Raw genomic sequence first — 16468 nt, 5'->3', positions numbered from 1 at the left:
TAGTGGATTGGGAAAAAATCCAAATGTTTGTTGTAAGTGTTAAAATAACACTTTGTTTGACTGTTTAATGAAGTATGGAACCTTGAGCTTTGTTTGTAGAAGATGATCTGTTATTATGTTGTGTTGAACCTCATCTGGTTTCATCACAGGTGGTTATTTGGCAGGAATTGTGACTTCACTTTTAGTGAATACTTAATCTTTCATACACATTGTGTAGAGGTAATTATACATACGTAGCAATTGCCTTGACCGTTTGAATATTGTAAAATACAACTTTAAAAGGAAAAAAAAGCCTTGTTCTAGTAGTAGGCTGAATTATTTATAAAGCTAGAAAAAACAAAGTGGTAGAAACTGAGTAGGTTTGTAGGTTACTGAAAAAGTATTCCTGGAGAGTTCAGAAGACAGGACAAGAAGAATAGCTTGTGAGTGTGCTTGCTGAATATAAATTCTTTTAATATGGAGAATATTGGGGGGTGGGGAAACAAATAAAAAAACCCACAGAAAAAAATCAGTTAAGTGCTAGTACTGGTGGCCAAAAAAAAGTCCCCACATCCAAGCACAGATTCAAATGAGCAGCAGATTGTCAGTGAATAAGCATGTCTTATACTGAAACATTTCATAGGGGAATAAAAAATTGTCACTGTTCCTTCCTGGGCAATACTAGCATTGTATGTACTTATGGAAATTGCTATACTTATGTGAAAATGCGTGAAGATGATAAACAGCAGTCTGTGTACCAGGTTTCCTCTAAAGTGTTTTATTGGACCAGATGATCTTTGAGGTCCCTTGCAACCTGGTATTCTATGAATCTATGAAAGGTCAGTCAAGAATATGTAGCTAAACCTAAAGGGAGTTTGACTTGAAATGCACTTGAGGAATGAGAGTATAGGTTCTGGCAGAAATCCTGTGAAGAAGCAGGGATTAGTGTTGCAGAGGACAATGTGAAAAAGGTATTTAGGAGTGAGCCCCATTAAAATTAATTTGGTTAAGTCTGGGAATACCAACAGTACAACATAAAAGGGTCCTGTAATGGTAAATGTGCTGTTGTACTCTAACTCTTAAGTGGTGAGAGGAGTGTTGCTTAAACATTGTAGATGTATGATAGTATCTGGAGTTGCCTCCCTGAATGGGGGAGTAAGTGGAAACCAGAGGTGTGGATGAAGTAAAATTTAATCTTATTCTTAAAGAGGTGATCTGTTTTCTTTTCTGTGCAGAATCTAGGATAACAGCAATATTGAGAAATAAACGTGGTAACTTTGAATAAAAGATTAATAGGATTTATTTATCAGAAGACAGAGTGATTACTTTAGGATTACTTTGTTAGCCTGTATTTCAAACATGGCAGGACATGAAATAAATTCATTACAGTTTAATCTGTGTAACAATTGCTGTTAGATTTTAAGTTTTTAATAATGGGCATGTTGTACTTATTTTTACAAGTACATGGTCATCTTTTACTACTTTTTGAAGATGTGTTAAAAGATGTTCTGGTCAAGCATCTGGCTAGCTGTAGTACTGTGTTGTTCACTTGATATGTTAGTACTGTGTTGTTCACTTGATATGTTAGTACTGTGTTGTTCACTTGATATGTTAGTACTGTGTTGTTCACTTGATATGTTTGGATTGCAAAATGATTGCTTTAATTGTCAATTTATTTTGAGGAAACTTTCTGGAAAAATAATCTTCATATATACTTCATGCTTGTTCTTTCTTTAAAAAATGGCTTCTGTGTGAAAGGTATTGATTCTGTAGGCTGCTTTCAATATTTTGAAGCCCAAACTAATTTTTAATCTGTTTAGAAAAAGAAACAGGTTTCTCCTCAAATGGAAGTTTTCTTTTTTTAATAGAACTGTCAGTGTTTGGGTTGTTAATGTGTACTGATTTTAACGGGAAATATAATGGCATGAAATACCACTCTCTATAAAAAAAACTTTAGGCATGTAGCAGATGGGATGTGTGAGCCTCTTAAATAAGAGGCATTGGCAGCTCCGTGTGCTGTTAGTCTACATTGTAATTTAAGATGAAACAAGTAATTTTGCCATTTAATTTGGATGCTGGAGTTAATGCTTTTCAATCCCTTTTTTCCCCTGGAAAGCAGTATGAAGTGAATTTTCCTTTTTCTGGTAGCTGAACGCAGAAGTTACCTTGGATAAGTGTAGTAAATATTTTAAATTAAGGAACTGAGATGGTATCCTTAATCCATCTAGTGTTAATATGATTGCCTTGTAGTTCTGTGGAGATACCTATTCTTGTAAGCATTATACTCTTCCATGACTGCAACAAGCACTTTTGTTGGGTTTTCTTTCCCTTTAATGTTTCAGTTGAATTTTTGCACACTTTTAACCGTACAATGAAAAAATTGAATGACCTTCTTGCTCTGAACTAGCAGTGAATTGCACACATGCAGGCTGTTTTTTTCACTTATTACAGAAATAGAGAAATATGCACACATTGCAAATGTATTTAAGTACTGTGAGTGTTTACATTTTGCATTTCTTGGAACTTAATTGTATGTCTTCAATGTTGCGTGCCTAATCTTTGATGTTGTGCATCTATGTTATTGTCCAGCTGAGCCCTGACTTTATTTTTCTCACGCTGATACTTTGTTTGGCTCTTTAAGCCATCGGTGCGGTGAAACACAAGAGGTATGTTTTGCTGGGTATTTGTGTGCACATCGGAGCAAGGTGACGTTAATGGTCATGATCCTGTACCTGGTACAGGGAAGCAGAAACTGAGATCTCAAAAGCAGAGCATTTGGAATAGTACCATGGAAATCATAGTGTAGGCGACATCCTTTTCCTTTTCAACCAATTAATGTCTGTTTTCCTTTCCGTCTCCAGCATGACTTGTAAGCCCAGTTGAAGATTAGGTAGATTAATTTTTTAATACTTAACCAGATTTTAATGCTTTTAGTCCTGTAAGTGCAAATGAATCTTATTTCTTTTGTGCTGTGCGTCCTACATAAGAGAGCATGTTTTTAAGGTAGGACCTAAGGTCATAACACAGAGGTAGTACTTAGTAATGTTTGGAGTAAAACTTTATAAAAATACTGACTCATGCAGGTTAATTCTGTTTACAGAGTTGCTATGCCATTGAAAAAAAGCAACACATTGTTCTTTACTACATCAGTAATTCATATACTGTTATTGTAGGCATTTAAGTGGTATGAATACAAGTAACTTATTTGCAGGTAGCTTTTTTTTTTTTTTCTTATACCAGTTATGGTTCAGAATTCACATTAACTTATTGGGGGCTTTTTTAATGGTGTAGGTATTATATGATGCACCTCTAATGTTATAACTTGCTTTGAAATTTTTCAGTCGTTAAAAATTTAACATGTAGGAGTTTTGGGTTTTTTACAAGTTTCTTGCAGGTTTTTAATTATTTTCACAAAGCATGTGAAAATGGGTGTATATACAGTGTTTTCAGAAGATAAAAAGTATTTCAAACGTTCTTGCGGTTCACATTGTTTGCTGTAGAGCCTCCCCCCCCCCCCCCCCCCCCCCCCCCAATACTCGCACAAAAGACCTTGCTTAGAAATACCATAAACTTATTTTAACCATTCAGTATATTGCATTTAAATGATAAAATTGGGCAGGTGAATTTCCCTAGTTCCCACTTTCCTGTGGACTTTCTGTGACTGTAATACTTAATTTTTATTTATGTTAAATTTTTGTGAGACCAGGGAGTGAAGCATAGCACTTACTGAAAATATTCTCTCCTTTGGACCTTCTGATACAGCAATTCAATACTGACTTTTTTTTCAGCTCCTTTGTAGTGCAGGTATATTCATTTTTCCTTTAGTGGTGATTATTACTCTGTTGAGTGCTAATAAAGTTTCCTGGAATTACACTATTAGGCATTGAAGGTGCATTTTTTCCATATTAAAGCTATTTTTAAGGCCCATTGTTAAAAATATGACAAACTGGCAAAATCCTTTTTAGAATTCCCAGTATCTCTTAGAATGAGTACAGTTTTCTGCTTTACCTAGTCCCATTAACTTGGAATAAAGCTATGTTTAACATGAAAGCAGCGGGTTAAGGAAACAACAGAACCTGTTTTATTTAGACGGTAGTACTAAAAGTGATCTTTCTTGGCTTCAAATGTAGGTCCTTTAAACAATCTACCCAGTTTTTAAAATGTAGTTATTGTTAAAGTTATAACTTAAAATAGAAAAATATTTCCCACTGCTTATGCAATGACTTCTTACCTTTCATAAGTCGTGGTCCCACATGCAGTATGATTTGAAATAAAATTTTAATAACTGTGTCAAATTTTTGAAGAAGCTTTCTAGTGAAGACTTAGTTTTTCATTTAATCAATAATACTACAGGTTTTTTTTCCATTGTTGTTTTAAAAAACTCAGTATGAAAGTTTCTGATCACTTGTTCATTTTTTTAATTAAAGGCTTCGAGACTTTTTTGAAAATCTAAAAAAACCTCAAACATGCTATATGTTTTTGTTGCTTGTTTGATAAGTCTACGTACAATTTTCTTGAGGTCTGCTTAACAAGTAGTGTTGTGACTTAAATCTCTAAAATAGTGCATCATTAACCTGTTACTTTTGTAAGTTGCTTTTTTAAAAGGAAAGTAAAACTAACCCCCCCCCCCCCCCCCAGTAACCCCAAATCAAAATAAAAAGGTTCTATGGTGTTATGAAAACATAAAGCTTACCAGAATCATTCCAGTTTTACTATTTTGAAATAAATTTACATCTGTTTGGCTTTTTCAGTTATCAGAGAGAGTTTATATTTTCTATTGAATCTGGTACTGGACTGTCTTGTTTATCATTCATAAGTTCTCTGAAATTTTTATCGTAGTTGATACAGATTGTCATGTTCTAAATAAGTCAACTTAAACACGAATGTAATGTTTTGATGTCACTTGGCAAGTTCATTCTTTGGAATAGCGGCTCTTCAAGCTGTAGCTGCATTAGCTCAAGATGCTGCTGCTTTCCTCTGCCTATTCCTTTCTGCTTGCTGGAGATCTATTTTTCTCCCTTTTCTCCTTTCAGATCTCCTTACTGAGATGCTTGAGTAACTGGTCTTGACTCAGTGAATCTGCTGGATTAGTTTAAAATGTAAAAGAGGACTTTTTTTTTTTTTTTTTTGCTAGACTAGTTCATTTTGTCTGAAATAGAACATTGTGTTCTGAGTGGCTTAGTAAGTTGAGCTGCCTGAGCTGCAGCTGGAAAAAATGAACGTGTTTATACTTGGATGGATTCTTTTCAAGTTACGTTTTTTCCCTGTTTCCTAATTATTCGTTTGGTATTACTGAATATTCCTATCATGCAGGTAACTTTAGGCAACTAAACCAGAACATGAAGTTTCACTGCATGGTGGGGATTCTGATCCACTTCTGTGAAATCATAAAGTTGCTAGTATCGTAAAAGTAACCAGTTCAAGTGAATAAAACTCTCTATAATAAACTGCAAAGAGTTAATGGACTGATAACTTGTAATTGCATGCCAGGGTAATACGCACAGCAGTTTCTATGGCAAGTGTGAGTATGTCATTTGGAAGGAGTTGCTATAATTGATGGTTTTGCCGATGAAGGTCATTTACTTCAGCTTAAGTGTATTCAGCCCTCTCACATTTTAATGCTCCCAAAACTTCTTTCTAAAGATATTTTTAAAAGATACGTATACATATTTGACTAAGAATTTTTTTGGTATATACTGGACAAAAAGGGATCAAAGGCTATGTAGTTTGGCACTAAAGTGTATAATTACAATTAGACATGGCAGTTATTGCATTGAGGTCTTAGATCCCAGAACCTTTTTCCTTTAAAGTGAAAAATATGACAGAGGCAACTTGAAATTATCTCTGATAATTGGAACATCCAAATGTAAATTGATTTCAGAGGAGTTAAGCTGGAACAGTTCTGGTAAGCTTTATATTTTTATAACAGCATGGAACCTTGACGTCGATATAGGCAAAGTGCTAACAATTGTGGTTTAAAGTGCATGTTTGTAGTACATCTAAAATCAATTAGCTTGTTGAGAAATGACATAAAATCTAAATGACTGTACAGACCTGTTTTTTTTTTTTTTTTTTTTTTAAATGTAGGTTGCAACTACTATGTTTTTAAATGAGGAGGAAGATAGGAAAAAAAAGGCATTTTGTTAGTCACACATAGCATCTGTTCTTTTTGGAAAGAGTTACGGGGGTTGAGTTTGAATAGACTTGCTGGCTTTTTTGAGAAAAGTGGTGGTTATCTTAAAGATAATCTTCTTAAAGATTCACTTTAAGCAAAAGATGAATACAAAACTCAGTCCTACCAGGTGCTGGGACTGTTGAGTTACTGACCAGTGCATATTTAAAATAATCAAAACCTGATACAATGTCATCTTTTTATACAAACACTATTTTCTCCACCCTCAACTTTAGTTTGGGCAGCAATACCTGTTGCTCTAGACAGCAAGTTCTTTAGGACAGGAGCTGTTTTAAGTACTTGTGCAGATGTGGTGCCATTAAAACTGAAAAATGTCCAGAATATTGTTGTTTTATACAAGTAATGTAGATATAATGACTTTTGGATAGGATATAGTCCTTTAGCTCCATATGGAAATCCTTATGTAGTAGTCTACAAACACCAATTTAACATGCATTTATCATAAGTACGAGTTACTTGTAACCTGTAGATGCCCTGCCTATACTTGGAGCTGGTTTTATAACTTCATATTAAAAGGTTGTCTCTGCCTTAAAAATTTTGCACTATAAACAGAATAGGAACCAGGGAATTATATTCTATACTGATGAGGAACTCCACAGTACAGAAATAATAAATGAAGATGAATAATATATGTTGTTCTGAAGGCTATCTGAGGATCTGTCCTATGCTGCTTGTCGCCATTGTCCCTTCCTGCAATAGATTGCTCCCTTTTTAGATTGGCTGAGGTCATTCCTGAACCCGAGCCTTTTAAAATGATCTGAATTTAAACAAATATTTAAAACAGCCTAGATAATTTTGATAGAGTTCAGTTAGGGAACAGCCGCAGATGTTGCTCTGTAATCAGCAGGTGAAACCCTGTTGAGAAAGGGTGAGGATAGGAAAGAGGAAGAGGGAATAACAAACAGTTACAGGTGGGCTGCAAGTGTTAGTTTATTAACCTAATTGTGCTAACTAGAACAGTATACAAAATGAAAGCCAGATGTGCTTTAATGTCATGGAATAGTTCTTAAAACCCCCAGGATTTAACAGTTGTTTGTTGCTAGGGAAGTTTGTCCTTGTACATTGCCTGGCATAGTAGGTCCCTGCTTCATGTGTAGTGTTTGCATCCAAAATAATTAAAAGCAATCTCCTGGTTGTCATGCCTGTCTGTTCCATTAATCACATGATTAGCTTTCTGTTTGTCACATCTACTAAATTTCCAGAAAACTCGACTAGAATACATGGTCTTGACTTGTGTCTGTAATTCAGAGCTAATCCTGAAGAAAACCAAATGTGTATGCTCACGGTACTTTTTTGTGGTGTAGCACACACACAAAAAAAAAGTGTTGATGTAAACAGAAATACTGCTCTTGGAATAGTCTTGTTGTGCTATACAAAGATTTTGCAACATAAAAATAATCTAGTTGATGATAAAATTGATTCCTGTTCTTCCTTTGTGAAGAAACATGCCCCCATGTAAGGCTATCTCAACTGTTCACCTAGCAATTGCTATAAGAATGCAATTAATCTACAATTGTTATAAGCTAAAATCCGAGTTTTCACTTTTTTTCCCCACAAATTATTGGCTTGCTTGTGTGAGGGAGAATGCTCCTCTCCTTTTATGTGTTGAGAAACATTGACCTGAATAGTCTAGCAGCAATACTAAGACTCTCTTGATATTTTCAAAGTTGTAAATGAAGTCACCTTCATGCTTGTAAGGAAACTGAAAGTGTACAACTGATTAACTTTGCTGTTCATTTCTGTGTCAGTAGGCATATGTGAGCAGTTTGTTTCAAGGAAGAAGCATTAAGGTTTTACTGAAAAAGTTGATGTTCTTAAGTACTTGAAATAAGGGGAGTGCCTGAAGATCAGGCAAATTTGTGATGTGCTTATGAATTTCCTGAACCTGGGATGAAACTGTAGCCTGAGTATCTGTCCCCTAAAGCATCTTTTGAAACCCCCTTATAGAATTGGGGTGGTCTTGTTTCCTAATGACTACTTTCATGTTCTCATTCTGCCTTTCTTTACATTTATAGACAACTGTTCATAAGTGCTGTGAGTCTCTTGTCCTTCTTTAGCCACTGCTTGCAGTCAATAAATGCTTCTAATCCTGTCGTTTCTAGGAAGGACATAATTAAAGCAAAACTCTAATTATTGGTAATACTTAGTACTGGCATCATAAATGACTCAAATACACATCCTTTTTAATTAAAACCTAATTATATTTACTCTGCTTCTTTCTACTTGAGAGGAAGTAATATCCTGTTGGTTTTTGTTGTTATTTAAATGGTTATGAGTGAATAATGAAAAAATCAATATTGCATGCAGATCTTCTGATAACAATAGTGATGAGTAAAGATTCTTTTCTAGCATGGAACAGTCCTTGGCTTAAGAAAAGCTGGGAGCAGGGAGGCAGAATAGGATTTGTATCTTCTTTCCAAGACAAATAAGTGTAATTACATCTACATTAACTGTTGACTTCTAGTAATAGGTACATTTTACTCCTGCAAATGTATTTTCTTGTTAAACCGCAAAATTTAAAAGAAGCAAAAATATTTCTGAAATTAAGTTTGAGATAAGCAGTCTCCTGTTCAGACCTCAAACTATTGTAAATTAGGAGCCTAAAGCATTTAGTGTCCAAATCTCCCAGATATGTAATAGTTTGTTAAATTGAGCTAAATGGCAGCAAGAGATATACTGCTGCCTAGGGAAAGTAAATTGTGTTGAGAATAGTAAAGCTTTTAGCTTCATGGTAAAACTCACTGCTGTCAACTGAGGGCCTGGGCTTGAATTTTCTCTTCCATATAATGCTTTGTGAATTGAATTGGCTAAAATGCCACTTTCTCGTAGATAAATTTTTATCTTTATGCATTCTTGATTTAACTGCTGAACCAATTTCCTCCCTTACAGACATATCTTTGTTTTATTTTTCTTTCTCTCTGAACTTTCTCCCCCAGGAATAGTCAGGGTCCCCCTTTGTAGTTATATTCTGCTTAGTAAGTGTTCAGTAGCAGAAAGTTCCAGGTGATGCCTAAAACACTCATGTTACTACCATCTATTGAGGAAAAAGTGAAACAAAAAAATAATTGTTTCCCTCTACTTCTGTCTAGTATATAGCAAAAATTATAGATGACAGACATATGACATAATCTAAACTTAGGGAAGTGATTAAGACGACAACTTTTTGTATGAAAAGAAATATGGGGGCTTAAATTAGAGATGACTGGAAAATGAACGTATTTTTGTGATAATACTGTCAATTTAAGTTCAATTATAAAACAGATGTTTAGAACATTCTGTGTTTATGATATGTTGAGGGGAGTGTCTGAAACATCTCTATTTTGAGAAAAGTAAAACCAGACTTCAGTTAGAGGCATGCAAATGAGATGGCCTCTGTTTCTGTTCCTCTCAAGTCTTCGTGCTTTATTCTTTCTGTGTTCTTAATGTTCATTTTTGGGATTTTCTTGCATTTTGCTTCTTAGCCCTTGCACATTTTGAGTTTTTAGAAGAGTTCACAAAGAAGGTGCTTTTATCACTAATCAAGAAGTTTTTGCAGTGATGTTTGTCTTCTGTGCTATCATATTAGTCTAATCATTTGGCAATGATATCTGTGGGTTTTTGTATGCTTCAGTGATAGGGTTTCATTTATATGACTCAGTAAGACTTCACAACATGACACAAAACTCTTTGAAGTCCTTGGTAATCTTTTTTTATTGGTTGATTGACTGGGTGAAGAGTTTGGGTCCAGAATGAATAAATGGCCATCAAACCCTCTTTCTCTTTTTTATTGCTGGAAAGACCATATCCTGGCTATTATAGAAAAGTCCTAAAAGGAAAGATTGAGTTTTTGTTCAGTAGTCTGGGGGCTAATTCTTAATGAGACTGTGTATGCCATTTTTCCTCTTCCTATTAAGTTGAAAAATCTATTTTGTATGCTGACGTCGTGTCTGATTTCTGTGTTCTGTGAAATGGCTGCATTTCTTTGAGATGGTTTTGACTGTACTGGAAGGAGAGTGTGTTTAAGTGCAGAAATGCAGAGGATGTAGAATAGCTTGTAGAATCTCTGACTAAAAGGGAAAAAGTAAAAAATGGTGTTGAAGTGTTTCTGCTAAAACGTTCATAAGCTCTGAGCAGTACTTTAAAAATAACTAGCAAGCTTATTCAATAAGCTTTTTGTAAATATAAAGTTCTAATATTTTCCCCTGGTTTATAGTATAATATTGAGAGATTCTTAAGAATATACAAGTCTACAGTGCCTATTATATTAGCTGCTCTGTTAATGAATACTATAAAGTAATAAAATAAATGTAGCTTTGTACTTCACATTTTATGTGAAGGAAGAGTTGTGCTGCTAATTTGATGTTGCATTAATCAAGGAGAGGGTTCAAATTTCAGTGACCTAGATTTTCTGTTTATCGTCTTCCCTATGTAAGAAGGGAAGGCATTCTTTACAAACTTCTGTAAATGAGAGGTGTAATGTATGAGCACAAGTAACAAATTTTATGTGTCTTTATTTCAGTACTCAATCTATTCAGACTTGAGCTATGCTATTAAAGATGCTAAACCCTATGTGTTATGCAACTCAGCCATTTTTTCAAATAACTTCTAAACACCTGTAATATTTTCTTAGGATCTGAGTTGATGTAATCTGCCAAAATAGTTCTCTTGACAGTTCTGTTGTAAGAACTTAAGTTCCATGTACCAGAAGTAATAGAATACTCTTCGTGTTTAGATGAAGAAGATGACTTTGTCAATAAAAGAATTTCTCTGAAACCGAAGGAGAATGGGACGTCGGCAATTGGTTGTCCAGGAACAGCTACAGTGAAAAAGGGAGATGTAAAACCACGAGCTAAAAGCAAACCATTTTCTCCAGTGAAACAAATTGCCACCTCAGCACTTGATTACTTTGGGACAAATACTGTCCAACGATCAGAAAAGAAACTGGTAGCAAGTAAAAGGAAAGAAGTGAGTACTAATGATGATCCTTTAGGCTGCTCATGTGTCTGATAGCAGATCAAAATGGCCAGTTTAATGACTGCAAGGAGGTCTTAACTGCTTGTCCTACTGAATGTTACTTTTTAGTGACCACTCAAATGTAAGTTCAATTCTGATATGTGCAAGCGTATCAAGTCCTCAGATGCAAGTTTAGAGTAGCATTTCCATGTCTGAGAAGATAGCACAAAGTTGAAAGTAGTATTTTCTCTATTGCTTCTTCTCAAGTGACTTTTCTTAAAATTAAGTCGTTTTCTGAGATTAGCGAGTGGATGGGATAGCTTATAGTTGGGGGCGGGAGGGCAGGAGGGAGAGGAAGGAAGTTGTTTCCCCAAGCTTTATGGCACATACATTCATGGAATAACAAAGCAGCAAATAAAGTATGGAGGAAATTAAAAATTCACAATGTAGTTACTGATTTCTCTTTCAAGCAGGCCAACTGTGATAGTTTCAGAGATGTTCAGCATTGTTTGAAGAAATGAGATATTTATATTGTAGCATGGTTTTGTTTTGAATAGTAAAAGCTCTTGAAAACAGCCTTGCTTAATTGTGTTTAAGTTAGAGAGCTAGGAATAAAATGCTGCATGTCTCATTCCTAGTCCTTTTCTAGAAGTATACAAAATTAATCTGTACAGATTAAATTATTATAATTTACACAATATTGGGGAAACTGAACTGTTGGTCTCTTTTTCTTAAATACAGCCTTCACAAAGCAGAGACAGCACACTAGATGATGAGGCCATTGCTAGGCAACTGCAGCTTGAAGAAGATTCAGAGGTAAAAGCTCTATAAACTTGCTGCTCTATGCCAAGAGCAGTTTGTTTAACTTAAAATTGTTTTTCCTTAAGAAATTAAGATGGACTTTCCATGTATACTATAAATACATGTAATAAAATTCATCTGTATACTTAACTCTTGCATATATGTGCAAACATAGTCACGCAGTTATTTTTATGGGCATTACTTTGGTTATGTAAATAGAACAATTTATGTAATCTCAATCTATTTTCTGTCTATCCAGACTTTCTCTACCTGTGCAGTTGATGAGTTGATGTGTCTAGAATAATCTTGCCTTTCACACAGAATTCACTTTCTGCTTCCTCATGTTTTTGGGGTTTTTTTTGGGTTTTGGTGGTTTGTGGTTTGTGTGTGTGGTGGTTTGTTTTTTTTTCCCCCCCATTCTCTGGAGTGAAAAATTAAAAACCGTTGTCATCCATGATTTGTTTCACTTGTCATCTGAGTTTTCTTATAGTTGAGAAAAACGTGAATGACCCTTAAGTGTGTGTCTTAAACTTTCCTGTTTGAATCAGTGCTAATATGAGGGAAAGGTACACTTGTCATACATAATTACTTGCTTTTGGGAAAATCAGTTCATTTCCCATATACTGGTAATATTGAGTATCCTTTGAAATAAATATATTGTACATGCAAAACTTAGTCTCATCCTTGACCTTCCCAGAGGAGTGATGAATCTAGCTTTAATCTGTTAGAAAGTTAAACAACCTGTCAGGAAAAACAAGGTGTTGTCTTTCATTTGAACTGATCTTTTCTATAACACTCTCATTGTCTATATGTATCATCAAAGGAATGTACTTTATTTCAGGTGTAACTCTGACTTAATCTGGTTTGCATTTGGTAGTCGCTGCCCTTCCCCTTTCTCACTGTACACAGGGAGGATAGATGCATTTCATTGTTACAGGCACATAAAAAATAATGCCTGTGGCATTACTGGTTTTATAAAGTAATCTGTTTGAATCTTATAGCATGGTATGTAGGACTTCAAGACAATTATGAAAGGATTTTTGTTGTTGTTTTGTTAAAACAATGGTCAATGTTAATTGGCAACAATATACACTATTCAGGAATACAAAAAGTTTTCCCCAAGGGGCCATATTGAATAGGAAAGGTAACTTGATGATCAGTTATCACTGTAGATGTCACATTTATTTTGTTAGGTGAAATAAAAATGAAACCAATCTGGCTTGGTTTTTTACAATTAATAAATAACTTTCTCAGATTCCCTGTACAGTATTTGTTCTTACTGGTTCTTCTGTCAAAGAAATTCAGTTGTGTAAGTAGAAATATTAAAAAGTTAAAGTATATTTATTTCCATAAAGTAAACAGAACTGGCAACAAGAGCTGGGCTAAGGGCAGTAGCTAAATTCTCCAAAACTGCCGGAATGTTTTTTCCTATGATACGTTGCTAGCAGTAAATGAGAATAAAACATTCATGACTGAGACATTGTAATACTTTGCAGGCATTGTTCCGCTTGTCTTTTGCGACTGCTTTTGGAAGTTTTCTAAAGTCAACAGGTTGCATCTTGGTGCAGGCTGGTGGTTGTGAGATCCTGCCTTCACGTTTTGATTGTTTATTGAATGAAAAGGATATACAACAATAACAAATATGAAGGAACAGAAAACATCTTTGAAAACAGGTTATCCAGGCTTATTAATGTTTCTAGTGCAACAAATCCAAACTCTGCTTTTCTCACTAGACTTCATTCTATTTTTGGGGGAAACAAGTAATTCTTAAGTGCCATTTTCAGAAATTTATTTACATCTTGTAGGACGCACTTTTTCCAGCTATGTGCTGTTTTACTTTAGATAGACTTTTTGTCTTGAACAGCAAATAGAGTTTTAAAAAATTCTAGTAGAATTAAAATTTGTCAGACATGAGCCTAAAAATCTCTTTTTTTCTTCCTTTTATTTTTTTTTTTTTCCCCCTTTCAGCTGGAGAGACAGCTGCATGAAGATGAAGAATTTGCTAAAACTTTGGCCATGTTGGATGAAACACCGCAGAAGAAAAAGGTTGAGTTATTTTTAAACTTTAGTTTTTAGAACTTGCATTGCTGGGAGTCTTCTTGTTTAGACACCTAAGCTTTGTTTTGAGACTTCCATACAAATGCATTAAAAACGGCAAGAAAGTGTTTGCATGAAAAATAACATACTTTTCATACATTCCTCCTGGATTTTCTTCACTCAGTAAATAGTGTCCTTCCTAACCAGACAACAGTTGTCATTGTATCTTTGTGCTATCTGCTTCTGTTGAAACAGAATTTTAAGTTCTAGTTCTAATTGAGCGGAGTGTGTTGCTGAAGGCTGATGCTTTAGATCAGCTATAGCTCTGTTGGTTCTGGAGGACCAGATCAAGTAAAGTGAGTCAATGGCACAAGTTGGTGAAACATGATGGGAGAAAAAGGAAGGAGGAGAATACGCTCCTTGCTTTGAGATAAGGGGCAAGCAGGGATCTTGAGAATTTTGAGACTAACCCCAGTGGTTGGAATCTTCCCAGTTCTCATAGCTTGTGGTGTAAGGCACAGTAAAATATTTGCTGGGTTGTACATCAAGGCTCTTAGAATTTAGGATTGCTAATTTGAATGTAGCAAGTAGTAGTACTTCTAGACTAATCAGTAAACCAATTATGATTGAAGTTTACTGTAACCCGGAAGTTTGGCCTTTGTCTTAAGGAATGATTATGTTGTATGGCTGAGTGCAGAATTTGCTCATCTGCCTGCCTTTGATAGGGATTGTATTCTGACTTGTGGTAGGGATCAGCTTTGTTAGATGTCATTCAGTCTGTTGTACTTAACAGTAGTGTTATCCCACAGTGTGTGAGGTCATTTACCTGGTGTGCAAGATGCCCTTATATCAGTAGGGAAACTGAGGGATCTGGACTTAATGGTAGCTCGGGACATGCATCTCTGATTTTGGCATTGTGTGTTTATTTAGGCTCGGAAAGATTCAGGAGGAGAGCAAACAGTACTGAGCATCAAGAGCAGTCCTAATGTGACAGAAAGATATAAGCAGTCGGAAAGAGGTAGGACACGGAATACAGAAAACATTTCACCATTTTATAATATTAATGAGATGTGTTCTTACATATGTGCTCTCCTCCTGCTGCCTCCTTTCAAGTGAAAGCAACAAACTCGCCAGGTGAAGCAAAGAATTACAGTGCAAAGCAGCAAACTAAATCTGAACATTCAAAAGGCTCTCGTTTATCCCCACAATCATCTGATGGTAAAATAGCAAGAGAGTTGACGGATAAGACCTTGCCTTTGAAACCTAGCTCTAAGCTTGTGTCTCTGAAACAAAAAGAAGAGCTTGGTGAGAAGGAAAGAGGTGGTCAAAGTTTAGTATCAAAAGAAAAAACTGCTTCAGGGAAAGAAGAGAAGACAACACCAAAGAAGGAGAAAATTTCTCCCAAGAAGACTGAGGTAGGAGCTATGAAAATGAATTTAGTTTAGTTTCCTGCAAATAATTACTTTGCAGGAAAACAGTTTTAATTTATTATTGTTTATGTGTCACTGTTGTAACTTGGTACTTTTGAGTCTTCTGACCAATTTTTAAGAATTTGAATTCTGGTAAGACTTCAAGTTCCTAGCAATTGTAAAATTATAGGAGAAAAATTGGCTGGAAAAGTGTAAATCAAATGCATGAAGGAACTGGGAGTTCTGTAATGCTCATTAAGGTATGCATCCAAAATCAGTTCAGTGCTTTTTCACATTTAACTTCCCTGAAAAAAATGCAGAATGCAGGAATTCAGACACTTAGTGAGTGAAAGCTTACTGTTTATGGGAGCATGGTGACCTTGTGGATCTACACTGCTGCTAGAATGATAAATGGCATTGTTTGGGGGGGTGGGGTGGGTATGTTCGGCACCCCCCTGCCCCCGTCTCTGGTTTCTGAAGTATATTCTTATGGTTGATACATTATGTAGGAATACAGTTTAGTTTTTTCTTAACTGTCTGATTCAGTAACTGTAATTATTGAACACACTGGCAGTTATTGGCAACCTTAAAACATACTTGTTAATCATAAAGTACAAAATATCCAATTTTGACACTTAAATAACAGTTTTAATTGGGAGGGAGAGCCTGCAACTTCTTTGGAGGTGAGTTTTAAGCTTTTTAATCAGTAAAAAAATTATTTAAATGACTCTTAAAAGTAGAAATACTACAAAGTAGACTTTATGTATAAAGTGTAGGTGTTGTCTATACCTGATAATCATTCTGAAATAAAATAGGATGTGAATTTAAAGCAACAATTTATGAATTAAGTGAGCACATACATGTGGAATACAGATGAATCTAGAGAAACTTGACAATAAACAACAGGTACATGTGTCTTAAACTCTCAGGTGAGTTTTTGAAATCTTTTTAAAAAGAACAACAAAAAATATCTCAAAACACAAGCACCAAAACCAGAACAAGCTTCAGTATTGCATGTTAATAGATTAAAAACAAGTGTTAGAACTTACTTTTCCTTTGGTGCATAAAAATGTCTTAAACTGTGATGCTTTAGTTTATTTTGTCGTTTTTATATATG

General features: G+C 35.1%; 1 protein-coding gene across 3 annotated transcripts in view; it reads left to right on the top strand.

Annotated features, from left to right (window-relative positions):
• The window catches only part of RFC1 (replication factor C subunit 1), a 45067-nt gene that overhangs the window by 15609 nt on the left and 12990 nt on the right, over positions 1-16468 (top strand). For all 3 annotated transcript variants that reach the window (XM_075499948.1, XM_075499947.1, XM_075499949.1), the window contains 5 exons: positions 10884-11116; positions 11846-11920; positions 13874-13951; positions 14873-14960; positions 15056-15357. In XM_075499948.1, coding sequence (XP_075356063.1) covers positions 10884-11116; positions 11846-11920; positions 13874-13951; positions 14873-14960; positions 15056-15357 — 776 coding nt within the window. The remainder of the gene's footprint in view (positions 1-10883; positions 11117-11845; positions 11921-13873; positions 13952-14872; positions 14961-15055; positions 15358-16468) is intronic.

This window comes from Mycteria americana, chromosome 4, assembly GCF_035582795.1.
Source record: "Mycteria americana isolate JAX WOST 10 ecotype Jacksonville Zoo and Gardens chromosome 4, USCA_MyAme_1.0, whole genome shotgun sequence".
NCBI lineage: Eukaryota > Metazoa > Chordata > Aves > Ciconiiformes > Ciconiidae > Mycteria > Mycteria americana.
The sequence above is the reverse complement of the archived record's forward strand: the minus strand, read 5'-3'. Positions and strand labels throughout refer to the sequence as shown.